At 49.2% G+C, this 22,742-nt stretch overlaps 11 protein-coding genes across 19 annotated transcripts; 6 read left to right on the forward strand and 5 right to left on the reverse strand.

Annotated features, from left to right (window-relative positions):
- The first annotated feature begins 888 nt into the window (after positions 1-888).
- On the forward strand, positions 889-2,351 carry FVEG_08015 (hypothetical protein). Its single transcript, XM_018896776.1, has 2 exons — positions 889-1,586; positions 1,647-2,351. The coding sequence occupies exon 2, from the start codon at positions 1,925-1,927 to the stop codon at positions 2,126-2,128; it is 204 nt and encodes a 67-aa protein (XP_018754297.1). The 5' UTR covers positions 889-1,586; positions 1,647-1,924; the 3' UTR covers positions 2,129-2,351.
- FVEG_16234 (hypothetical protein) lies at positions 1,233-6,363 on the reverse strand. 3 transcript variants are annotated; one of them, XM_018905472.1, is made up of 5 exons: positions 6,189-6,310; positions 5,510-6,101; positions 4,613-5,247; positions 4,033-4,062; positions 1,233-3,965 (listed from the first exon to the last, which is right to left on the reverse strand). In XM_018905472.1, exon 2 carries the CDS (start codon positions 6,030-6,032, stop codon positions 5,706-5,708), a length of 327 nt encoding a protein of 108 aa, XP_018754300.1. In that variant the 5' UTR covers positions 6,033-6,101; positions 6,189-6,310; the 3' UTR covers positions 1,233-3,965; positions 4,033-4,062; positions 4,613-5,247; positions 5,510-5,705. The 3 variants fall into 3 exon arrangements, with proteins under 3 accessions (XP_018754300.1, XP_018754299.1, XP_018754298.1); XM_018905471.1 differs by having other exon boundaries at positions 4,613-6,101; XM_018905470.1 differs by having other exon boundaries at positions 4,613-6,363.
- Positions 6,364-6,690: 327 nt separating this feature from the next.
- FVEG_08016 (hypothetical protein) lies at positions 6,691-10,302 on the forward strand. Of its 2 annotated transcripts, none has more exons than XM_018896777.1 (2): positions 6,691-6,883; positions 6,954-10,302. In XM_018896777.1, exon 2 carries the CDS (start codon positions 8,915-8,917, stop codon positions 9,953-9,955), a length of 1,041 nt encoding a protein of 346 aa, XP_018754301.1. In that variant the 5' UTR covers positions 6,691-6,883; positions 6,954-8,914; the 3' UTR covers positions 9,956-10,302. The 2 variants fall into 2 exon arrangements, with proteins under 2 accessions (XP_018754301.1, XP_018754302.1); XM_018896778.1 differs by having other exon boundaries at positions 6,691-6,857.
- Positions 7,141-7,257, reverse strand: FVEG_16235 (hypothetical protein; the record flags this gene model as incomplete). Its single annotated transcript, XM_018905473.1, has 1 exon — positions 7,141-7,257. One exon carries the CDS (start codon positions 7,255-7,257, stop codon positions 7,141-7,143), a length of 117 nt encoding a protein of 38 aa, XP_018754303.1.
- Positions 10,303-11,533: 1,231 nt separating the features above from the next.
- Positions 11,534-12,508, forward strand: FVEG_08017 (hypothetical protein; the record flags this gene model as incomplete). The annotated part of the gene is made up of 3 exons (XM_018896779.1): positions 11,534-11,892; positions 11,948-12,193; positions 12,229-12,508. The coding sequence occupies 3 exons, from the start codon at positions 11,534-11,536 to the stop codon at positions 12,506-12,508; spliced, it is 885 nt and encodes a 294-aa protein (XP_018754304.1).
- A 131-nt stretch (positions 12,509-12,639) lies between these two features.
- On the forward strand, positions 12,640-14,090 carry FVEG_08018 (hydroxyacylglutathione hydrolase; the record flags this gene model as incomplete). Its single annotated transcript, XM_018896780.1, has 10 exons — positions 12,640-12,822; positions 12,872-12,914; positions 12,976-13,063; positions 13,117-13,188; positions 13,224-13,273; positions 13,352-13,537; positions 13,601-13,692; positions 13,742-13,876; positions 13,928-13,954; positions 14,004-14,090. The coding sequence occupies 10 exons, from the start codon at positions 12,640-12,642 to the stop codon at positions 14,088-14,090; spliced, it is 963 nt and encodes a 320-aa protein (XP_018754305.1).
- A 683-nt stretch (positions 14,091-14,773) lies between these two features.
- On the forward strand, positions 14,774-16,345 carry FVEG_08019 (hypothetical protein). 3 transcript variants are annotated; one of them, XM_018896782.1, is made up of 5 exons: positions 14,790-14,870; positions 14,927-15,120; positions 15,180-15,688; positions 15,749-15,882; positions 15,933-16,006. In XM_018896782.1, exons 1-3 carry the CDS (start codon positions 14,868-14,870, stop codon positions 15,550-15,552), a joined length of 570 nt encoding a protein of 189 aa, XP_018754307.1. In that variant the 5' UTR covers positions 14,790-14,867; the 3' UTR covers positions 15,553-15,688; positions 15,749-15,882; positions 15,933-16,006. The 3 variants fall into 3 exon arrangements, with proteins under 3 accessions (XP_018754306.1, XP_018754307.1, XP_018754308.1); XM_018896781.1 differs by having other exon boundaries at positions 14,774-14,870; positions 15,749-16,345; XM_018896783.1 differs by lacking the exons at positions 15,749-15,882; positions 15,933-16,006 and having other exon boundaries at positions 15,180-15,725.
- FVEG_08020 (hypothetical protein) lies at positions 15,810-17,985 on the reverse strand. Of its 4 annotated transcripts, none has more exons than XM_018896786.1 (3): positions 17,310-17,985; positions 16,518-17,206; positions 15,810-16,469 (listed from the first exon to the last, which is right to left on the reverse strand). In XM_018896786.1, the coding sequence occupies exons 2-3, from the start codon at positions 16,978-16,980 to the stop codon at positions 16,156-16,158; spliced, it is 777 nt and encodes a 258-aa protein (XP_018754311.1). In that variant the 5' UTR covers positions 16,981-17,206; positions 17,310-17,985; the 3' UTR covers positions 15,810-16,155. The 4 variants fall into 4 exon arrangements, with proteins under 4 accessions (XP_018754311.1, XP_018754309.1, XP_018754310.1 ...); XM_018896785.1 differs by having other exon boundaries at positions 15,816-16,469; positions 16,518-17,308; positions 17,386-17,985; XM_018896787.1 differs by lacking the exon at positions 17,310-17,985 and having other exon boundaries at positions 15,816-16,469; positions 16,518-17,130; positions 17,187-17,303.
- A 115-nt stretch (positions 17,986-18,100) lies between these two features.
- On the reverse strand, positions 18,101-20,284 carry FVEG_08021 (kinesin family member 1/13/14). The gene is made up of 2 exons (XM_018896788.1): positions 19,977-20,284; positions 18,101-19,914 (listed from the first exon to the last, which is right to left on the reverse strand). The coding sequence occupies exons 1-2, from the start codon at positions 20,230-20,232 to the stop codon at positions 18,323-18,325; spliced, it is 1,848 nt and encodes a 615-aa protein (XP_018754313.1). The 5' UTR covers positions 20,233-20,284; the 3' UTR covers positions 18,101-18,322.
- On the forward strand, positions 18,206-21,891 carry FVEG_08022 (hypothetical protein). The gene is made up of 3 exons (XM_018896789.1): positions 18,206-21,237; positions 21,289-21,332; positions 21,386-21,891. Exons 1-3 carry the CDS (start codon positions 20,838-20,840, stop codon positions 21,416-21,418), a joined length of 477 nt encoding a protein of 158 aa, XP_018754314.1. The 5' UTR covers positions 18,206-20,837; the 3' UTR covers positions 21,419-21,891.
- FVEG_16236 (aprataxin) lies at positions 21,559-22,631 on the reverse strand. Its single transcript, XM_018905474.1, has 2 exons — positions 22,463-22,631; positions 21,559-22,412 (listed from the first exon to the last, which is right to left on the reverse strand). The coding sequence occupies exons 1-2, from the start codon at positions 22,551-22,553 to the stop codon at positions 21,664-21,666; spliced, it is 840 nt and encodes a 279-aa protein (XP_018754315.1). The 5' UTR covers positions 22,554-22,631; the 3' UTR covers positions 21,559-21,663.
- Positions 22,632-22,742: the final 111 nt, after the last annotated feature.

Raw genomic sequence — 22,742 nt, forward strand, 5'->3', positions numbered from 1 at the left:
GCAACAAACCCACAACAGTCCACACTCAAAGTACCACTGTTGTTGGTGGGGCATGTTTTCGACAATGAGTGAGAGCTGAGGACAATGATACGGGTATGAGGAGAACAAGAATACACGACTCTAAAGAGAGTACTGACTGTATATCTAAACCACTTCCTTGATGACGATACCAGACATCAGATACAACCGGACAATATCGGGGGATGCACCATTGATACCAGAAAGTGAAGTCAACATGGAGTACGGAGCATGTCGTCGATTATTATCACAACAAAGCCTATGGAAGGTGGAGGTACGTTCAAGTATGCGGCTGGCATGTTGCTTGTTGGCTGGCTCTCATCAAAGTTTAGGGGGATGTGATTCATGGGCTGCTATCAAATAGGATACGCGGCATGACAAAAAGCTTCAGATCCATCAAACCTCATCGAGACAAACGAGTGCGTGACCGTGACTGTGAGTGCGAGTGCTTGCTTTGCTTTGCAAATGACGCCGGCCCGCTTTGCGTATGTCTCAAAACCCCTGCACATCGACGAAAGCCAGAAACCCTCTCTGCCAGCACTAGACAAGGGGTGAGCTGTGGATGTCAGTCTTCTCGCGGTGGAGGGTATATCCAATCTCGTAGGCCCCCACACATGTCCATTCGCAGCCATAATGGGTAATTGAGTGGTGTCGTATTAGTTCTAGGGGTGTCGCCCGAATAAGCCCGAGTGATGCGGACTTGACGGTCAAAGAGGGCCTTGCCAACTTTCCGTTGGCCTGGCTGAACTCTGCTCTGACCCGCCATGAGCATCCCCGATCGGTATGGAGCTCTCGGACGGAGGAGCGGGCGGCAGCTGGAGACGCCCCCGGCTTCCGGGCTCTATAGTTAGATGCTACATACATACTGGTAGCACTACGCCGCAGGCGTTTTAGACAAGCATGTACGTACATGTTTGGGAGAATGCCATGCCGTGTTGGGGACTGGAGATCTTTTTGAGTCTCGGGCGGACAGTAAGTAATGTTGGGTTGAATAACCATTGAATTACTTTTCATCTATGATCGGCAATGAAGTAGAGTGCCTCTTGTCTGCTCTCGAGCATCTAAGGGATCGTTCTGACAAGCTTCCTACACAAACAGTTGAGTCTCGCCTTACTCGATTACAGAACTGAGAGGCTGAGAAGTATGTATTCAAGAGAAAGTGGTGGTACTCTACTCCGTATTGGTGACATGATTACGTGGTAGTTGGTGGTCACGTCGATACATAGTATTGAAACCGGTCTGGTAATCAGGATTGAAGGAAACTGATGAAGGCTGCCTGATACTAGTCTCTTTGAGTATCCAATGAAGGCACCCAAATTCTAGTAGTAAAATACACCGAAATAAGTACATAAGGGGCTTGTTCAGATGCATTCTCGGTACCATGGCTATCCAAAGTTGCGCCGCCAAGCTACCCACAAGACCCAAGACCAGGTCCAGCCAACTCGAGAGTGATTGCCGCATCTTACGGCGTACCGCGAGCCATATCCCTTCCGCTCGACGGGTCGACCTCCGCAGAGCTCCACTATATTTGCATTTGGACTGTTGTAAGTGACTGGATGGCGGTTGTCGTACGTATATTGCTTGCTTCCTCATCACGGCCTGCATCAAAGGTTCACTTAGGATCGCAGATAGGCATCGCAGCGTTCCAAACAATTCGTTACAAACGCTATACAGCAACGATACAACATTAGAGTAACGAGTCATAGACAGGCAATCAAGGTTATCAATCATTCTGCACCCCCTCTTAACAAAGACACCTGCATGATCACAAACTCGCATGCATGCCGCCGCCGGGGACTAATGCTGTGTGAGATGTTGCTCAGTCAAGGCGACCGAGGCGGGCTGCCAATGGCTCACTCTCAAGCGAATCCTTCTGGCAGCTGACTTACATGGCATGCATGGATGAATGGGAAAGTTGAACCATGGGTGTCCAGGAGGCCAAGGCACAGCGGTATGTTGCAGGTTTCTCATTGAATGCAAGGGCTCTTATTTAATCCTCTTGAGTCAATCAAGCCCGGGCCCTTCATTGGCTCAACGCACACGGGATTGGATTTGGAAGCGTAGTATTTACCCCCGGCACCAAACTGTACCAGTACGGATACGTACATAATTACAGATGATACCAAACAGGTCAGACTTTTGTGCAGGGGCTGGTCGTTTCTAGCTTCAGACTCTCCGTTCTCCACCATTCAAGTTGTTTGTGGTAGACCCATGGCAGCGGTTTTAAAAGTGGCCCAAGGGCATGTTTATAGTCTAGCGTAAGGGCGGCGCATCCCAGTGTAAGGGTCTGATCTTAATATTGGAACCATCCTTCTTCCATGACTGTTGACGGCGATTGATGCCAGTCCTGTCCAACATGTTGAGGTATGTTGAAGCGTGGAACACTCTGATGGATTGCGCGGTCTTATGAGCACATGCTCACGTGCTGGATTATCGTTTCCGAAATACAGTAGGTCTTCAGTCCACGAGCGAGGACTGTACTGTGCCGGTACTGTAAGCATGCAAACATCCAGTTGAATGTTACTCTGTACATATGTACACACATACATGCAGAGCAAGCAGGGATTATAAGGTCAGGCCAAGCATGTTGATCTTCGGCAACTGGACCGTAGCTCTGGCGAATTATTCTTTTTCGCTTCCTTGGCGATACCCAGGTGTCATGCTAAGGAATCCCTGATGAACGGGCTTGAATCCTCCACTTGCACACCCTTGCTTTTTCTTCTTTTTTCTTGCTTTTTTTTTTTTAAGCATCCACACTCCGTTTTGAGTTGGCATAGTGTGGCGGGCGTGGGTTGCCAGCTCTCAATGACAGCACGTCCTGTAAACGAGATCGCGTGAATTCGAAAGCCACAGGTAACTTCGATCAAACCTGAGAGTTTTGGTGATGCAAGCCAATCGTTACTCGATATGTATATTCGATGGCTTGTTTTGGAGCTTGCCTCCCGTGACCATAGCCCACTGTATGAAGAGTTGGGCAAGTGAAAGAAGCTTGCGCGTTTTCTGCAGCTATGTAGTGCTGAAGAAGACTCAAAGTATTCTTGTTGCAATAAAGATCTTCGGATCGAACGACATCTGACCCGAATACGTTACTGTATGTAGATGCATTCTGTCGAGGGGACAAGTTGCCAGTGAGTCTTCATGTCTGACATTGAATCCATTGTTGATCGCAGGAACAGTTAGCGTTCGGGCTACCGAATTAGCGACTCGGCTATGAAAGGGAATCCACTGGTGCAGATTTGCTGAGAGGGGTGAATTCGGCTATAGGGATGTGTGTCTAGTACAATGGTAGCAAGAGAGAAAGTCAAACAAAAAAAGAAAAGAAAAATATCAGCCTCTCTCGTAGTACAAGTACATTATGGGTTAGATGCAGGATCTTTGATTTGAGGCCGAACAGGGCAGATTGGTTTGGGCCCTATCCATCTGAGAAGCATATGATGATTGACTGGACGGTCACAAGCAGATCTCGAGGGTGAGTATGATTCCAGTTATTCTTCACAATGACTGGATGAATGTGTGGTGAGTGCACCCCAATACATACAATAAAGATTGAACCGCGGATGACATGAAAGCAATCATGACCTAGCATTCATTGTGTTTAAGATATTGAATCACTTGTGTAATGCTGACAAGTTGCCTTCGGAACTTCCAGTTGCAACCCCGTTTCTAGTCTGTAAGAAAGGGTCGCTAATCTAGGGCTATGGTGTAGCGGTCGACCGCCATTCGTTTGTTACGTGAAGGGCATTTGGATGACGCATATGTTGAAATTGTCCTCGTCAGCCGCGATAGCAAATGTGATCCTAGGCGGCCAGGATACCTCCGCCGATGAGGCATGCTGGCATGGTTTTGAGAAGAATGGTGTGGTGTGGTGCTTTGCCAGGGGCTAGACCGTCCAAGGCCAGTGATACTGCGCTGTGCTGAGATGGGATAGTCTATGCAAAAAGTATGTACTGCACCGTATTAGAAGACTCTCACATGGTGGTGGCTGCGCTTCCGTGACTCAGGTAACGCACGAACCGTAAGGAGAAGTTCGATGAGTGCTATAGCCTGTAGGTTGATGATCAGCACCAATGTCTTGTGGGACAGCGTTCCGCGTCGAAAGCTAATGGCTATCCTGCTGTTCCGAGTGAGATAAAACGCCTAGGCAGGACAATCAATGCGTGATCCGGCCCAAAGAGCGTGATTCGCGGGGACAAGACACGGACATCCTCCAAATCCTTTCCTCTCCCTGTACATGTGACCCACAAGAGAACTTCGGATGCATGTACAACGGTACAACCCATGGAACCCAGCTGCCATCCAGCTTGAACATCCAAGCCTCGATAAGACCATGGAGTCGAAGAACGGGAATTACCTGAATTCCCTAGCCCAGGGCAGTAAGGTCAACGCTTACTCTTAACGCCATGGACAGACCCGCCAATCCCCTGGGTATCGATCGAGGGCATCTGAACCAGAAAGATTCGAAAAAAAGAAAAGAAAAGAAAAAAAGAAGGCCTGGTCCAAAACATTGCAAATCTTCATGTTTGGACAAGCGCTGTATTGATAAAAATTCCGAACTAACATCGAGATTCACTGCATAGATATTACAGCAACTGACCTCTAGCAAATGCCGGCAACAGTATCTTTTGAAGGTCACAGCATCCGGATCTGTTGACCAATTTCGGTATCTTTTGTCTAAAGTATGGATATATCTGACCGCAATTGTTTGCCAAGATGCCGACACGCTCTCCTGCTATGGAGAATAGTTGTAATTTACACGCAAGACGGATCGACTCGTATACTACCTAAAGAGCACATTCAGAGGCACCGGTGATAGACTCGTTGGCTGTTCTGACCATACACCCGAGTCTCGTATGTACGGTAGATTCACCGGGACATTAAGCCAGGCAAGCCAGGGTTACCTGAGGTTTAAAAATAATAATAATAAATAAATAAATAAATAAAAATAAAATAAAAAAAGGATGTTGAAAGATCCATCGAGGCGGCACGCTTTCATCTTGGATCAGGACACTTTCGGGGTAGCGCACAGTTCCAGCCCTCGTTTGAAGACTGAATCAGTGGCCAATCAGGGCAATTCAGAAACAACAAGGCCAGGCTCACCAACTGATGGCGCCAGGCTGCTGATCCCTCTACTGCACAATTGGATCCTTCCAGAGGGGGCTAGTCAACTTACAGGTATGCCCAGATCTTTCAAGGGAGGGATGCAAGCTTCAGAAGGCGAACAGGCGAGGGCTAAAGGAGAGAGGGGCGTCAGTATGCTGTGCCCCACAGACTCTCAATTTGGTGGTTATGGTCAGCGCAATGGAACTCTGAGGGTGGGGGGATAATCTCGTAAACAAAAAATCCCTAGCTACCAAGCGCCAGCAAAGCTCTGGCTGACTGCGGTGTGAGCTTGATGAGACAATGGAGGTGACAGAGAAGGAGTAAAAGCCGAGACCGTCAGTGTGTATCCATTGTTGCATCTTTCATTGGACTAGGAACATAATATAATTACCTTTATTATGAACGAGGGGCGTTGGTAGGTTTGCTCCAGATTGGATCATCGTAAGAGGCTGCTGTTCACTCTCCTCTGTCTGTTGTCAGGCCGTCTTTTTGGCCAACTCAGATAAATTTAGGAAGACATTTGATTGTTTCCTTCTAGGCCCTGTGATCTTGAGTCTTCTTGATCCCTGAGATGGACACTTGATATATCAGATCAGACCTTCCGTACCTAGCACGTATCGATAGGTAAGGTTGCTCGTGTTTCGTGTTTTGAGATGAATCACTTGTACATTTTGTAGACGACGTGGCAGGCAGATCCACTGGTCTAGGGAAGAGAAACCAAACCGCTTGCCTAAAAAGCCGCCAGAATTCAAATCATGCTGGTGTTGGCATTGCCGCGGGCGTACTCCGTAGTACAGGAAGCCATGAAGTGGTACTGCAGGCAGACTGGATTCTGGAGCACGGTCTGGCATCCCAATGTTTACCAAGGTTGGAAAGTGTCGTTGTTTCCACAGCCCCTGAGTGGAGGAAAGCATCCGTGTTACATATGTATGTGTTAAATCGAACTTGATTCAGTGCTTGGATGATATGTACGGAGAACAGTACTGTCTGAAGTGTCAGGATGAGCGAGTCACCAACTGACAACCTTTGGGGCTTGCAGGTGGATAGAGATGACTGGCTAGACCGCTTACCGCATTTGCCATTAATAACTTCAAACAGGGAGGGAAGAGTTCAAGCGTCCTCTAGGCTCTGCCTGCGGTAGGTACATACCTTAGGCATTTAGGCGGAGCAGGACGACTTGTGCTTGCAGTCTAGCCTAGGGTGAAAGAAAACAAGAGACTAGGGTTGGTAGTAGATCAATAGATTTTGAAGTAAGCCAGTCTCGTGTATTTTTACCTCCCAAGGGCCCTCCACATCCGTGACTGGACAATCGACCAGGGCAGGTAATAGGCAGGATGGATTGGATGTCAGCGCTCAGGCCATCGGGCGTTGCTGGAACGTGCCTACCCTAGCTGCCTTACCTGAGATACCGATCCAAGCAACCATGAAAGGTACCTAATTACGGATACCTTAATTACCTAACCTCGGGGTTTGGGTGTTGGGCGGTACGTCCATGCCTGAAGAGTCAGGCGGCGGCCCTGCGCAGCCATTCGTTCAAGCTTTGAGTCAATGCCTCATTGATCTGGGCTGACTGCCCGGCGCTCCCTCTCCTTCAAATACCTCTCTCTCTACGACGACCTAAGGTTAGTAGATTGATATTACTGCTAACATATTAGTCTTTGTCTGAGGTCTCGCTCCATGGAGGCCAAACTGCATTGCCGCTCCCTGTGCCTGGTCTTACGGAACAAAATTGCAAGACGGTAACTGTCCGCGTCCACTGAGATAGGTATTCTTGCCACCAAGAAGTCCCGTCAACGGCAACAGTACAGGCACATCGCTCACCATAGCATGTCTAGCTTCCTCATCTAGTCTATCACACGCCCAGAAAAGCGCTCATAGTGGTGACTTACCTGGCTCTCCTGCACAGTTCGAGTACCATGTGCATAATGCAACGGGCACCCGCCCACAGGTTTCGCTACCAGGAGAAGGACTATGCCGACTCTTGGTAGGGTATGTACTAGAGTGCGGATGCGGTCCCACATCCTAAATATCTGAAATGGTACGTTTGAATTTCTCATCGACCTTGGAGCTATGATACAGCCCAGACAGCGCAACACCAACCGTCTGTGATGGGACTTTGATGGGGTTATGCTGCGCCATCAAGCCCTTGCCAATACATCGTCTCGTGGATTAAACTTTCACGGTGATAGCCATTCCAGGCCTCAGGGAAACTCGGTGCCATCCCATCAAGCTACCTATCCACCCATTTATCGAAGTCTTGCACAGAGCATTTATCACTTGGCAGCACATTTTCCCGTCTATCCTCGGGAAGTCGCCAACGATGCTGTTCCTCACCAGACAAGCGTTCAATAGTCCCAAGAATAAACGGATCATGATACGCAAGAGCATGTACAAAGAAGCGGGTACAACAAACCGTTATTACCGGTGGTGTCCTCCCTCGACGGTGACGATAGGCGGATCTCAAACCCATTGCAAACATCATCAAGCACCTGTCGATCAGATATGATTGTTTCTCCTAGGAGAACGCCCTTCTCGCATCTCACCCTCTTTGCGAGTTGCAATGCCTCAGCGTAGAGCCGAGAAATGGGAATTACATGTGCTACAGCAGGGGTGTCTGCAGTACACTGAGCGAAGCATGCCAAACCATGAGAGCAGTGATGAGCATCCCGCTTGGATGAGATTCAAGACCCTTCCGGAGTGGTACTTTCACCCAGTAGGGAAATGTTCCATCCTTTGGCCTGGGCGCGGCGCTTCCTACAGTAGTGGTCCCCCAGCCCATCTCAGGCCCAACAAATGCATGCATTGTGGCGCCGGCTAGTGCAGCGCTTGGTGCACCCCTTCAGCAATACCCTAACCCCCTACTCTCGCTGAGTACCAAGCGGATGCTGCGGCCAGACTGGCTGACGACCTTGCTCCTTGTGCTTTATTACGACTCCAGCCCGTGGGCCAAATTCTTCTCCATCCCTTCTTGAGCTGCATCCCTAGCGGCAGGGGTGACTTGCCTAGCTTGCTTTGAGACCAGACGACCCGAGGATGTCCACTTCTTCTAGAGACGCCGCTCTGGTGGGTCTGATGGGTCTGCAACGCAATCATAGCGGCGTGAACCGCACTGATCCTACTCTGTACCAGTCGACACGCCCTCACACAGGAAAACCCTTGACTCCATGCCGCAGACGTCGTCTCAATCCCCAGACCAGCAGCCTGATTCTCGCTCCAGCACTACTTCCCGCCCGCCTTTTCTCACTGATTACTGGCTCCGCCCGTTGACACACCCCCTGCCGGCCCGTATGACGCAGCCCACCACCCTGGCTGCCATGCCAGAATGATAATCCCAGCACAGGAACGTGAAGTGAGGGTCAAATGTGATGAGGAACCTAGCCAAGCACCCCATGGGCCAGATTCTGATTTGACGACTGTTCTAAATTCTACGGTTTACAGCCATCATGTAGCTACTAAGTCGCCCATGCTTCTTTATTGCTTGGTCCCTCCTGATCCACACCCAGATCCTTGGAGAGTTGATCTTGTTCAAAGCTGCTAGGCTCGATTTATCTTTCAAGCCATCGATTGCCCCATGTTTCGTTAACCCCCTCGAACCCCTTTGGAGCCGGTACCACCATTTCACGATACATATTCAAGCTGAGCCCTTCTCAGTTCTTCAGATCTACCATCATTACTTTCACCTCAAAAGTTAATTTGTATTGAGAACGATAATTACTCTAATATCAGCTGTCGTTTTGGCAACTTGTCTCGATATATCTCAACTTTCAATCATATTACTTCCTCGATACGATTCAATATGATGCACCCACTCTTCGGTGTGCAGCCAGCAGGCTCCTTGCCCATCACATATCCTTATGACACAATGCTGGACGACCACACACAACAAATGGCATGCTCGCAAGCTTCAAGAAGGTTCTCACGAGGGTCCAGTGGACAACGATCTGGTGGTGCTATGAGGGTGACCAAGCCCTCAAGCGCCAACAACAGCCCTCGCTTGTCCGGTATTATGGCTCGCCGAAAGACTCTCATGAATGACGGCAACTCGCAACGTCGACAACAGCAGATCATGGAACAGCTATCAACATTTTGTGACGTAGAGTCCCAGCAACCCGCCCCACGGTCATCACGTCCCGTGAGTTGGCATCCAGGCTCATATGGCCAACAACCCTATGTCCAGGCGCAACAACCCGCGTATGCCTTGACTACAAGCCATTTGCCTTCCGACCACCAAGACTTGCACGGCAACTATGCTCATTATTCCCCAATGATGGATTCAACTTCATGCGGTACATCCCCGCTGGCTTTCTCCCATCTGCCTCTCCCATATCAATCTACCGACAACATGACCTACAATCCTTACCACGGAACGAACATGTCGCACCACTCCCCCGCTGCTTCTATGGTATTTCTGGGTCGTCAACTGCCTGTCATTACTGCGCCCGCCGAGACCACTGATAGCAATGGATGGGACTGGAATACCTTTATCATGCACGGTATTGGCTCCACCACACCCCCCACCCCTGAGACTCTCCCACAAACCCAACTGTCTCAACCAGCAGTATCAGAGGATCCTCACTATCAGGCTCTTGAAGATGCCGCGGAAGAAGACGGCGAGATTCTGGTTGGAATGGGGCTGTACGACACTCCGGAGAAGTACAACGAGGATCCTCAGCTCAACAACTATCGATCTACTGTATCATCTTTACTTGGGTCATCATTCGGGGCCCATGAGCCTCAAGGCAAGGGCCTTAAGCTCGAAGAGACATGGGAGCCTCCCAAATCTGACGAAGAGGATGAAGATGAAGACGACGAAGAGGAGGAGGATGACGAGCAGTGATCCCGCTGCATCTCGAAATTTGTAACGGCATACATGAATAATGACATGATTTTTTGTAACACTATGGTGTACACTGGTAGGCAGGAAAAGCCGGTTTTTGCTTCTCTGGAACATGGGAAACTACAAGGTGGTTAGGTCGGTGCACCTGGATCTCAGGATAAGGAACATGGATGCAAGCGTTTGGATTTACTACATATATAGAGTTCGGCTGGCTATGGATACCCCGTGCAAAGAGCACACAACTAAGAGATACAAGTAAGGCTCAGGCAGCCGCCCAATAGTTATCCAACGAAGAAATACAACCAATATATTGAGAGAGAGAATAAAGCGACTTGGCAACGTGTCACGTATTGTGGTCTAACAATAATGACTTGGGCCATGGCCTATCACGCAACAGCAAAATCCATCAGTCACCAGAGCATCGTTGGAGATACCTCAGGTATAGTAGGTAGGTAGGTAGCTTAGGCAAAAAGAGGCGGTATGAATGAGGTTGGACCCAAAAAGAGCCGCGTCTCTTGCCAACGTTGATTAGGTACTGTAGCTGTGCTGAACCCTGTACAGCATGTGGCATCGAAGGTCCGTGCTTCCGCACTTGACTCAGCATATTCAATTGGTCAAGTTCCAGATTTGACGCCCCCCTCCCCACTCTGAGCCAGCCCTGCGTGGCATGTGCACGACCCCCCTCTTTCCGATTTTCTTTGTTTTCGGCATTACGTATTTGCTCAGGGACGGTTGTGGCTGAATAATAAAAAGTGGCTAGCGCCACCGTAAGATTGATCGGCCTTTTGGGGAAATATAAAACCTCTGAGATTAAACGAGGTGCCAGAATAAACTGGTCTAAAGCTCCACAACAAGTATAGTAAACTTACCCAAGTCTTTTTATCACTTTAGATAAAAGTCCTAGGTTTTCATGCGCCCTATTGATCGGTAACTCAATCTAATTCAGCAACTTCTTAGAACTCTGTGCGGCTCGGAAGCTCCGCAGATAGAACTGGGAGTCATACTCCGTACAAGCTCATGCATTCTGGGGAGACATGACTAGCCTACCTAGCATGCTCCGAATGAGACTTGACCAGGAGCTCTGCTCCACCTCGTGACCTGAAAAATTGCTCAACCTGCCTAAGGCACAGGGAGGCGGTCCTTATTCGAGGTGGGATGGTAGATGTCTTACCCTGTACCAACCTCGGACTTTGGTATTGTGCTTTACTCGTTGACATTTATCTACGACACTGTGCGCTGAAATACGTAGGTGTTGGGGGGTAAGAAATTAAAAGAGAATCACGATTATAATATTGAAAACCCGTGAGAAATAATAGGTTGCAGAATAAACTCACAAGGCATTAAAACGTGATGCTATTGGCAAGAATAACACATGCTGTTGAGGCGATAGATATCCATCATTTGTTACGGAAAATTTATCCGACCAAAAATCCTGCAATCAGTGCACAACAAACGAAAAAAAAAAACAGGACAGAAGTAAATACACGCGCCGCTGTTTCCCCCGGACAGACGACTAGATGCTGCTAAGTATCAAATACTCCGGAGGAAAAAAAATATTATCATAGAGACCCAAAAAAAATGGTACAATACGTCTTTACACCATGGCGCGACCGTTACGAACTCTTGCTCGTTCGCGAGCAGATGTACACAGGCATCGACACCAACGCTATAGAGGCCAAGGGGTATTCAAGCTATGCTGAAGGCAGTGTAAACATACAAAACCAACGGATCTTGGACGATCAGGAAACACAAAAGAGGCAGCACAAAGCGGTTGCGCGCGTGTCGATGTGGATGCAGCGAGGAAACTGCCCTCACATGGTCGAGTCAACAGCCCTGTTGATGGCGGCGATGCTAAGTGATAAAGAGGCAGCCGCTAGAGAAAATGCAGCTTCGTCGGCGTACGCAATCAGAGCAGCATATTCAGCTGCCTTCAGCAGGTAAGCTCTGCCAGCGGAGACCCATTGCTGTACGATGGAGCTGATGAAACACGAGGTTCGTTACTGGTCTTCTTGATGGCCATCAGGACAAACAGCGCAAACAGAGCATGTACTCTATTGCAAAGACCATTGGGTTGCCCGCTACATTTGTTGAGCTTCGCCATCAGTCAACGCACGAACAGCTGCCTTCATTAGCAAAGTTGCGCACGGCAGCAAAGAAGGCATTATTGTGGATTTGGGAGTATTACTGGAAGCAGCTGGGCGAGGACAATAGCGACGCGTGTCGCAAGACAGTACTACGGTATCTCAGTGAGGGAGATGAATCGAAGCTGGCAGCTCTGTTCCAGGAGTTCGAGCGGTGGCTCCTGAGCGCGTTCTCAAGACAGTTCAAGAGGTCAAGGGCAGTTTGCCAGGCAACCAAGCATTTCTGAAGTGCGCAGAATTGATGCAGAGGCTACGAGAGTCTGAGGAAGAGAGGAAGTCGTCAAAATCTGGTACCGCCGATACGACGATGCAAGATACAGAGCCTAACACCGGCGAAGCTGATGAGGAAGATGACTTTGGGTGGTCACAGTTCAAAGGCACATGGAAGCCTAAACCTATTGGCATTGTTTAGAACGAGCGCTCAATCTTTCTATTAGATACCCCTTTTTGACTGGATATAAAAATCATCATTCTGCAGAGGCAAGTGAATGTTGGAATTGGACTCGGATATATCACGTGCAGTCGCCCGCATCGGCAAACGTCATGATGCTGGAGCCACGATGCCTTGCTTGGATGACAAAGACTCACGTCTCATTCGATCTTGTTCTGTTACAGCGCATCCGCCTTCAACCGACCGGCCTTGACATTTACAGAGACCTACTTATGTATAGAATCGCTACAAGTCGGCCATTTCTCAGACAGAAAATTGGATTTCTATCTAGTGCTGTGAGTCAGTTGTTCAACTCCAAAGGTGTGCCCAGCTGAGATGATGTAGCTTGTTGCTACCCGCGCCATGCATATCCAGTCAATTCCCATGTGTATGCCAAGTGTCCAAAGAATCCCTTTTGAAGTCGAGGACCTTGAAACTGATTTCAATAGGGGAGGGAAGCTCCAACAACTACGCTTACCTGGTAGTTGACGATAAGTCCAAGGACGCCGTCATCGTTGATCCCGCAAACCCTCCCGAGTACATAGTAACCACCCTGAGAATATCTGAGAAGCTGCTGATGTATAGTGCAGGGTTGCGCCTATCCTAAAGGAGGCTATCAAGGCGGGGAAGATCAACTTGACAGCCATTGTCAACACCCATCAGTGAGTATCATTAACTGCCAATTTTCCCGACCTAGACTGATCTCCTTGCTGCCATTGGGATCATGCAGGAGGCAACAAGAAGCTGGTAAGACCCCCCAGAATGATGCCCCATGAAAACTTGTTGACACCCACAAGCTTGCTGAGCTGGGCAATCCCAAGATAGACATAATTGGCGGCAAAGACTGCGATGGTGTTACGAAGACACCAGGTCACGGCGAGACCTTCAATCTCGGCGATATCACCTTCAAGGGTGTGCATACACCTTGCCACACTCAGGACAGCATCTGCTTCTTTGTGGAAGACGGAAAGGACAAAGCTGTCTTCACGGGTGATACCCTTTTCATTGGCGGTAAGTTTGAGCCAACCTCAGATGTGCACAATGATGTCTTGAGCCTGTGCTGATAATGGACAGGATGTGGAAGATTCTTCGAGGGCAATGCGGAGGAGATGCACGAGGCTTTGAACAAGCGTCTTGCGGCGTTGCCTGATGACACTGTGGTTTATGTAAGTTCGAAGCCAACACAAAAGTACGTCGACGCTCATATTATGATAGCCGGGACATGAGTATACCAAGGCCAATGTCAAGTTTGCCGCATCTGTTTCTCAGCGCGATGCTGTCCAGAAGCTCCACTCCTTCGCCGAGAACAATAAGGTCACCACTGGCAAGTTTACCATCGGAGACGAAAAGGTAGCTCAAATCCACGACTTGTTTCGATACAAAACGGCTGACTTTGCATAGGAACACAACGTCTTTATGAGGGTCGAGGTTCGTCAAAGTTGTTGAACATGTTAGGATACCAAACTAACCATCACAGGATCCCGAGATTCAGAAGCAGACAGGCGAGACGGAGCCTGTGGCAGTTATGGCCAAGTTACGCGAAATGAAGAACAACTTCAAGTGAGTAAGTAGTAGCAGTTCCTCACGATCCTGTATCCTTTCATGGCTGACCAGTCTAAAGAGAGCCAGAGGCCAAGATATAGATGGCAGATAACAGATTGGCCAGGACCCAGGAGAAAGGAAGCATATGGGTGAAGATGAGCTGCATAGGGCGAGCGAGTATTCTGAGCGAATAATTAACTTTATTGAAAACCAAGCACTACAAATTGTGTGTCTCCATGGATCGCTAGGTGCCTGTCTTCAAAGACACGGCATCGCTTGCTACCCGCTGGAACCACGTCGGTTTGAAGTTGTCCGACGAGGCTTGTTTTGATTTTGCTTCACTGTCCACACTTGCTCGCTGTAGTGATTTCAAAGCGGCAAGCTCTAGCATTTTTAGAAGCGAATATTGAGGGAACATCACGATATCGAGAAGAGCTGTCGGCGTTGAGATCCGAGTATGTATGGTAGCGACGTAGCAGGCATAGGTAAACAAACCGTAGAGTACTCCGCGGTGATTATTCTCCAAGAGAGCGCGAGTGCATTGTGAAATCAGTCCAGAAAGACTGTGGAAATGTTGACATAGATTGTTAAAGGGAAATGGTCTGGGTCTGTAAGGAAAAATTTATTAAAACTCATTTGAGAGAAGGGCCCGTACAGTTTGAAAAGAGACTCTAGACGGTGCTGGGTGCACTGTCCGTCGCGGGCGCCAAATTCACCATCATCACCACAAAGCACCTATCGTGATATCAATAATCGCGACTGCGTATCAGTGCTTGTTGTCCCTTCTTCGCAAGCGCAAATGGTAATGCATAATCTGACCTTATACCAGTCAAGACAAGGCCTAACAGAATCCTTTAGCCTCCAAAGCGCAAGGCTCCCGCGACCAGCGCAACCGCCGCACCCAAGACGCGACAATCCAAACTTGCAAAGGAGCATAATGTGACTGCGCAAGAAGAGGGCGAGATCCGTGAGGCGTTCAGTCTCTTTGCAGAGCCAATGGACGGCGAGAAGCATGGAGTCTTGCCTATCGACGACGTTAAGTCTGCACTCGTGTAAGTAACCATGTGAGGACGCCTTTGCGTTCTTGGCTGACATATGCTTGTTTAATTAGAGCCCTCGGTGTTCCACCCTCTTCTCACGCAGAGCTCAAAGAATTTATATCGATCCTGGATCCAGAAAACGACGGATACGCGACATTTGAACCTTTCTTCGCAATCTGCGCCCTCAAATTCCATACAAGAGAGCACGACTCGGACGCCCATCGTGCAGAAGTCGAGGAAGCTTTTCGACTATTCACAAATGGTCAGGATGGACCCATTACCCTTGCACACCTGCGGCGTGTTGCTGCTGTGCTCAAAGAGGATGTCGATGAGGAACTACTCAAGGATATGATTCTCGAGGCGAACGGCGGCGTAGGTGTTGCTAGGGGAGTGGGCGTTGAGGAGTTTGATGGAGTCATGAAGAGTGCTGGTGTTTGGAGGTGATTCTCCAGCTTCCAGGAGGAGCCACTGTGTTACGATTTACGAACAAACGAAACTTGCCTTGTACGACTTGGGGGAGCTAATACCATGAGACGAAGCGGAATCGATCCAAGAGTTGCAATGCTGCATTGAAAGAGAGGTAAGAATCCCGACACGAGGGATAAGACGCTGACTGCTAATCACCCATTTCCGCTTGCAGATCAAGGTACATGATAATTATTATAATAGTAAAGTGCGCATTACTGAGTCGAGGCTTCTTTGGAGGGACCTTGATGAGTTCATAAACGGAGGTTTCAGACATTCAGTGTCTATATCAGCAGTTGAGGGGCAGCTGTACGCATTCACTGTTTCCAAATCTAATTTCACAATCTCAAAAGCGCTAGGTTCTTCAGGATCAACGGTCCTGGCCAATACATATGTATAATCACACCTAATTCTGAAACGCCTTATCAGATGCATGCATGCCCCATAGGTGACAGTGACGGGACGGGAGGGGATACGTGAGCTAACAAGCACACACTCCCAGACACTATGTCAACCCAACTACCTGAAATGAACCTGAACTATATAGCAGCGCAAAACCAGACGTCGTAACTTTCGTGAAAATCATTGCGGAGACTCGACCGTCACCGCTGGCTTGGCGTCACCACCCTTGGCGGCAGCGGCAGCGAGCTTCTCCTCTTCCTGTCGGCGGGAGTCGAGTACGACCTTGAGCTCCGGGGGAGGGTTGAAGCCAGCGTGGTCTGAGTGGCGTTTATAGTAGTATGCGTCAGGCTTGGGTTGCATCTCGGGAGGGAGCTCCTCCATGATGCACTTGACGATGTTGTCGATCGAGTTCTTCTTGGAGGCGTCGCGGTGCCATACGGTGATGAGGTGGGAGTTGAAGCGGACGGAGAGACCGACACCGCAAAGCTGGTCGTCTAAGTAGAAGTTAGCACAAGTGCGTCCATTGTGGTCATAGTTCGTACCGTCGTCGAGAACACTCTGGAGTTTCTCGCCAATAGCGAGGAGCTGAACACGAGTCCACACATCAGGTCCTATGCTCTTAGGGAAGCGGAATGTCCAACTTCCACCCAGAATATTGCGTCGGTCCTCCCAGACAGGGCGAAAGCCTGACTTGAAAAGATACAAAGACTCTCGAACACCAATATTTCCGACAGGAGTATTGTTGGCATAGCGCCAAAAGTCCTGCACCGACTCGATCTGGGTACCGAGCTGCTCCAGCCCCGAGTGATACTGATCACCGCTTTCCCCTTCCTTGGCCTGTCGGTCGAAGTAGACGTTCCAATAATGCTGGGTGGGCAGTGCTCGCATCGTCTTTAGGAAGTTTCGCTTGGCATCGTCGCGCTGTTCGGCGGGAGAGCTGGGATCGCTCTCCTGAGATTGCGAGTCTGCGATGCCGCGCGTGAAGAGAGGAAGACGGGAAGACATGTTGGTAAGATGCGAGACGAACAAGGAGGGAAAACGAATGTAAGAATGCCGAGTAGTTATGGAGGTTAGGAAAGCCAAAGGTCGGAGATGAGCACGGAGACTGGAGTTGAAACTACAGTACAGAGGCAACCCTGTCACGTATCGAGGTAGCTTAGCTGGTGAGGAGGGGGCACGTCAGACAGAAAGAGGAATGGACAACTTAGTACAGGTAAACTATCAACAGCCCCTATTTCGTCGTTTAGTTCTTAGTAACAAGCGAATAATGGCAGGCATATAAAGAGAAGGCCAATGTGTAGTAGTCAGAAAAGGAGACGCAGATAATTACGTACTGTCTAACGATCAGGTCAAGTGCTTTGTTGCTACTGTAGATGCCCAAATGCCGAGCTATGGTGGGGATATGCCTACCTAGTACCTATGGATGGAGGAATACAGTACTATAGTATGTAGGCCGGTGTGCCTCGAGGTGCCCAGACTTTTATAAGACTCTGAATAACCTAGGGGTGAAGATAAACTACTATGTAGTGAAATAGTCTACTAGTACGACTCTAAGCATGCATATTGGTGTTTTTATTATCCAAGGCAAATGTCAAGTCTTCTGCCATAGCAGAAATGCATAGTTGACATGGCATGATACGACATGACTGCGGGGTCTTTGAGGCGGCGAATGAGCTACTACAGGCTTCGCAATCCCCATTGACTGGTGACGAAACATCTTCAGTTGCTCATCTATTGACCTCTGTTACTGCGTTCAAGGCATGTTCTATTTTCTCAGCTGACATTCCGACGAATCATGGGGACAGTTTTAGATGTCCCTGATACGACTGAAACTGAAGTTGACGAACCGGCTCAGCCAATCAGGTCAAACACATTGCTTAGTGAAACTAGTTTGACAACGATCATATCGACAACTCATCCTGTAACGTTAACCGACGGATCGGAAGAGTGCTTGTCAAGATACGATTCGGGGGATTTATAGGAGATAGAATTACTTATATGTGTATAAAATAACGCGCTTGGTGCACAAGAAACCCGCCGCTAATCATCGTATTTATGTAGTTGCCCAACGCTGATGTTGTTATCATCAAGGTACTCAATGCGTACACGCGTACAAAGCTTTATAGTCCATTTTATCATACCATTGACTCTGATGGACTCGTTTGTGGTAAAATTCTTCATATTTAAATCATTTGTAGTAACGTAAAGTAACGTAGCCTATTGTCCAGCAAACTCAAAGAGACATCCAGTGAATCTAATCCGACCCGGTCATTCAAACAACGCTTCCAAAACACCATGCTCCTGTCATGCTAGCAAATCTTCCTTCAATCGCCGTTGGTCATTCGTTTCAGAGGGTTTCCTTTGCGCCCAGTGGCATTCTCGCGCTGTTCTCATTCTTAAACCTCGTCAAGTCCCCTTGCATCAACTTCCTCAAGTTACCCATATCCTGGAGGTATTGCTGCATTTCTTCTTGCAACTCATCCTCGCCATATGCTGTGCTCTCCGAATCATACTGATCGTCATCGTACTCACTATATTCGGAGGCATTCTCCTTGTCCTGCTCGTCGACTTCTCCCTCTGGTTTTACGGCAACAGGAGGAATAGGGTTCTTGAGGCTTTCGATGGCAAGCTTCAGGTGCAGTTTCAAGGCCTCATTCTCCGTCTGAAGCTTCTTGATCTTGCTCTCAGCTACCATGCTGCGCTCCTCCATCATGCGCTGCATAGAGTTGACATGAGTCTGGTACTCCTCCAGTTTGTCCTCAGCTTCCTTGGCGTTCTTCTCACGCTGTCTCGAGTCTGATACGGAAAGCTGCAGAATGCGAATTTCCTCCGCCATGGCAGCAATCTGCGCGTCTCGCTCGGCTGTTGATATGTGATCCTGGTTGACAACCGCTCTGGTCCGGATTCGTTTGGCTTGGTCGGCATATCGTAGCGTGGAAAGGGTTTCATCGTAGTCTGAGGGTGCGATGCAGGCAATCATGGCTGTCTTGCTGTTTCCGCCTAGTGAGTCTTTGAGAAGCCAGGTGAGGATTGAGTCTCGGTATGGGACAACCTCTTTTCGCTTCCCACCCCTTCCGGCCTTGGGGTCTGCTAGAGCGGCGATTACACGTCCCAGCGTGGTGAGTGATTTGTTGATGTTGCTACCTTCACGTAATCGCGCACCAGTAGCCTCGGTGGCCTTCGCCCTCTCGCTACCAGCGAGATCCACCAGTCGAATGCGGGAGCTTCGCTCGGTCGTCTCGTCGGTTTCCATATCGTGGTGAATTTGTTTCAGCATGATTGTGAAAACGGCGTGACTTCGACTACTTGTATCGTTCATCTTTGTGCTCGCTACCGTACGAGATGTATCGCCCAATTTCATGTAGCGTAGAATCTCATTGATGTTTCGCACGGGCACCTCGGTAAGATCCTTGACGTATGGGCCCTCGGTGGGAGATTCGCGAATCTTGAGATAATTGGGCGCCTTGTGCGTTTGCGGAGGAACGAGGAGGTCACGGACGTGCTCATTGTAGACTTCAAAGTACGAGACGCGAACATTATAGGCGACATTTGAGTTCTCGCAGTGAGCGGCGTCGATACGCTCAAAGAGATCCTCGCAAGTCCGAGGAATCAGGCCAGGCTGGTCTGGGGTGCCCATCATGGTGTAACTCTTTCCAGATCCAGTCTGCCCGTAGGCAAAGATACACGTGTGGTAGCCTTCGAAGTTGTGATCGAGAAAGTCCTCGCCAAGGCTGTTGTAAACGTCTTCCTGAGTGGCGTAGTGCTTGTCGTTAGTGTCATGACTCCAGAAGGAGTTATCGAAAGTAAATTTCTTCTCCTCGATGACCTTCTTGGCCTTTAGCTTTGCAGCCTCTGGGTCAGGATCATCGGGTGCGGAGAGTGTTGTAAGTTGAGTGATGGGGTCCATTTGGATCAGACATTTTGCCTGGCGTTCAAGTTCTGTAGACTAGTCAGATACATAGGTTCTACGAAAAGGAGACCGGGTGCTTAAGTGTATTCACCTCTCTTGAGAAACGCTCTCACTCGGACTACGACCTTGACATTTCCTCCCCCTTCCATTCTGGCGGGCATGGATAAAGCCGCATCTCGAGATCTCAGCGATGGCGTTGAAGCCGAAGAGTGAACCCTGCCCTCATAAAAAGACGCCGAGGGCGATGAGGGAGAAGGCATCAATCTCGAGTCCAGAGCCATCGTCATAAGGATGCTGTTGGCGTTGTCGATGCTGTCGTGAAGTCGATGTCGAAGAATAACCCACATCTCACCGTCTTCCCTTGTAGGTATTTTTTGTTTACCAGCGTCATTCACGTTGCTAGGGGCAGTTGCAGGGGTCCCCTGTATGTGTAGTACAGGTTTTGACTGGTTTAACAGAAGGGGGCTTGGGCCAAGCGGCCCCATTGAGACTCGGAAGCCCTAGTCTGAACCAGGTCTAGACTCAAGTCAATCTCTGAAAGAAATATCACTCTTTTTGTCTACTGTTCTGTACTCGAGTTATTCTGTCATACCCAACAGCCCAAATTCTATGTCGCGGGGACCAAGTGACGCGAATTAAACTCCAGCCACCCTTGATCAGTTTTACTGCTAATTAGGGCGCTGCACCTTAGCTGAGCTTAGCTTCCAGTGCCTACCTAATAGGTACCTAGGTACGGAGTAGTAGGTTCAGATACCTTTGCAGACGAAACGCGACATCCAACATTTGTCTTTCCTCTCTTCTTCTACTTCCCACAACAATCTTTTGTCGCGTTTTCGACTACAACGATCAAGCCGAAGAAACTAGTATCGTACTTTACTGCGCGATTTTTCGGGAAATTTTACCACGTTTTTTACAAACTCAATTTCTCTCGCTATTTTCTCTCTGTCGCACTATGGCGCGTACCAAGGAAGATGTTGCGTCCAAGGGCGATGCCTCGCCTCGCATCCCCAAATCCTCCGCCGGAGTGACCAAGAATTCCGCTGAAGCTCCCGTCAAGCGCGGTCGGGGACGACCTCCCAAGGGTGCTGCTCCCATGCCTAAGAAGGTCTATGTTCCAACAGGACGCCCCCGCGGCCGACCCCCAGGTACTGGCAAGAAGGCCGCCGCTGGACCCAAGAAGGTCGCTGCAGTAAATGATGATGGTACGCCAAAGCAGGGACGTGGTCGACCTCCTCGAGCTGCTCGCGGCACAGAGTCTGCTGCTACAACGCCCAAGGATGGCAAGAAGCGTGGCAGAAAGCCAAAGGCTGCTGATGTATCAGAGGATGAAGAGACCAAGCACGATGAACCTGGTAAGGAATTTCTACGAAGCTCCAAGTTGATTGTGTGCTAATATCTGCCAGCCGACGAGGATGATGCTGCCAACGAGTCGCCCGCTAAGGACGAGGTAGAGTTCCATTTTCATACCCTTCGACCTAGAACATTGCTGACTTGTTCCAGGCAAATGACGAGGATGGCGAAGACTCCGAGTAGGATTTCCATTATGACCAACATAGAAATCCTGACATGAATAATCGGCGGAGGCGGAATTTTCCTACTTTCATTATAGGGTCTGGGTTTGGTTGATTTGCTTTAGGGTGCTTGGGAACACGAGGGGTGAGGGTCAGGAAGAATTCATGGAACTGTTATACTGGGATTGTGCTCTTCAGGAGTTGTACAAATATCATGCTAATTTACAGACGGGTAAAGCAGGCCCTTTTATCCCAACCTTCTCTTATCTAAAGTTTCTTCCATGTCTCATACTCCTCTTCAAGATGTCGTTTTAGCTTTTGGAACTGGCTCCCAAAGTTGAGCCCACATCTCCAGCACTTCATCTCCCAGCGCAAATATGCCTCCTCCTTCGTGTTCCTGCGCGCATCATCAGCTGCAAGCGGAAAGTCGTCCAGATCAACCAGAAACGGCGTATTGAACGAATTGTAGTGCTTGCGATGTCTCAAGGCTTCAGAGAACATATCTCTTGAGAAAACGTGTACGTGAAGGTGTCTCATGCTTGGTACCGCATGCACGCCGGCCTTGACTTCTGCAGCCCAGTCCCGGCCCTCCGGGAGTTGACCGCCCTGGTCCGGCTCGGCATCTCCATCGAGTACGGCTTGTCGATGAGCATCACTCTCACTGTGCGTGCCAAGACGACGTTGGAGTTCCTTTGCGACCAGAACCTTGAGGCCCTGGGTCTCCGTCCGCACCTTGGCAAGGACCTCTGGGTCATCTAGGGCATCAAATGGATGGAGAAGATTGTACTTTGACGACCGAGGGAGAAGAAGAGTGTGTATTGTGGCCTTTGGATAACGGTCGTTTATAGCGACAAAGTCCTCGTTGTGATAGATAACGCGTGAAGATGGGTATGAGGCTGGATCTTCAAGATATGCACCCAAACCCATGCGGTCTTTGAAAGGGTTCCCACTACGCGATGGCCGAGCTGTATTTGTCTCCGGTGGTGTTTTCCTCTTTGGAGCCATGAGTTCTGCGACTGTCATATGTAAGAACGGATGCTTCGAGTGAGTTGAGTGTGTGACTTGCATGCATTGCGGGTCGATTTCTTTGTCGGCTCTTCACTTCGGATCTCTTCCTTGGTAATGGCTTCCTCTGGCTCTGAATCTTGATGAGACATGTCTTTAGGTGCGAATGTTGGAAACGTTTGTTGGCGTTGGCGTTACTGTTAGTGTTCTATACTGTGCTGGGAGCGTGCAGCATTCATGATAGAGAGTGCCCCGCGGTGGAGTCACCTTTTCTGACACAAGTCTCCGAAGTACAGGCATGAACAGATATCTAGTACCTATTTTGAGTCGCGTGTTGCGAA

This window comes from Fusarium verticillioides, chromosome 3 (genome assembly GCF_000149555.1).
Source record: "Fusarium verticillioides 7600 chromosome 3, whole genome shotgun sequence".
Lineage (NCBI taxonomy): Eukaryota > Fungi > Ascomycota > Sordariomycetes > Hypocreales > Nectriaceae > Fusarium > Fusarium verticillioides.

What these genes read in the sequence shown, in the direction of transcription:
- FVEG_08015 (XM_018896776.1), top strand. Translation starts at nt 1,925, where the DNA reads ATGGGAAAGTTGAACCATGGGTGTCCAGGAGGCCAAGGCACAGCGGTA.
- FVEG_16236 (XM_018905474.1), bottom strand. Translation starts at nt 22,553, where the DNA reads ATGTCTCATCAAGATTCAGAGCCAGAGGAAGCCATTACCAAGGAAGAG. An exon ending in GAAATCGACCCGCAATGCAT is followed by an intron (nt 22,413 to 22,462) that starts GCAAGTCACACA and finishes TACATATGACAG; the next exon opens with TCGCAGAACTCATGGCTCCA.
- FVEG_08016 (XM_018896777.1), top strand. Translation starts at nt 8,915, where the DNA reads ATGATGCACCCACTCTTCGGTGTGCAGCCAGCAGGCTCCTTGCCCATC.
- FVEG_08022 (XM_018896789.1), top strand. Translation starts at nt 20,838, where the DNA reads ATGGCGCGTACCAAGGAAGATGTTGCGTCCAAGGGCGATGCCTCGCCT. An exon ending in GACCAAGCACGATGAACCTG is followed by an intron (nt 21,238 to 21,288) that starts GTAAGGAATTTC and finishes AATATCTGCCAG; the next exon opens with CCGACGAGGATGATGCTGCC. An exon ending in AGTCGCCCGCTAAGGACGAG is followed by an intron (nt 21,333 to 21,385) that starts GTAGAGTTCCAT and finishes GACTTGTTCCAG; the next exon opens with GCAAATGACGAGGATGGCGA.
- FVEG_08020 (XM_018896786.1), bottom strand. Translation starts at nt 16,980, where the DNA reads ATGTCTTCCCGTCTTCCTCTCTTCACGCGCGGCATCGCAGACTCGCAA. An exon ending in CCAGAGTGTTCTCGACGACG is followed by an intron (nt 16,470 to 16,517) that starts GTACGAACTATG and finishes ACTTCTACTTAG; the next exon opens with ACGACCAGCTTTGCGGTGTC.
- FVEG_08019 (XM_018896781.1), top strand. An exon ending in GACGTTAAGTCTGCACTCGT is followed by an intron (nt 15,121 to 15,179) that starts GTAAGTAACCAT and finishes TTGTTTAATTAG; the next exon opens with AGCCCTCGGTGTTCCACCCT.
- FVEG_16234 (XM_018905470.1), bottom strand. Translation starts at nt 6,032, where the DNA reads ATGCTTTCCTCCACTCAGGGGCTGTGGAAACAACGACACTTTCCAACC.
- FVEG_08021 (XM_018896788.1), bottom strand. Translation starts at nt 20,232, where the DNA reads ATGTGGGTTATTCTTCGACATCGACTTCACGACAGCATCGACAACGCC. An exon ending in GAGAGCGTTTCTCAAGAGAG is followed by an intron (nt 19,915 to 19,976) that starts GTGAATACACTT and finishes ACTAGTCTACAG; the next exon opens with AACTTGAACGCCAGGCAAAA.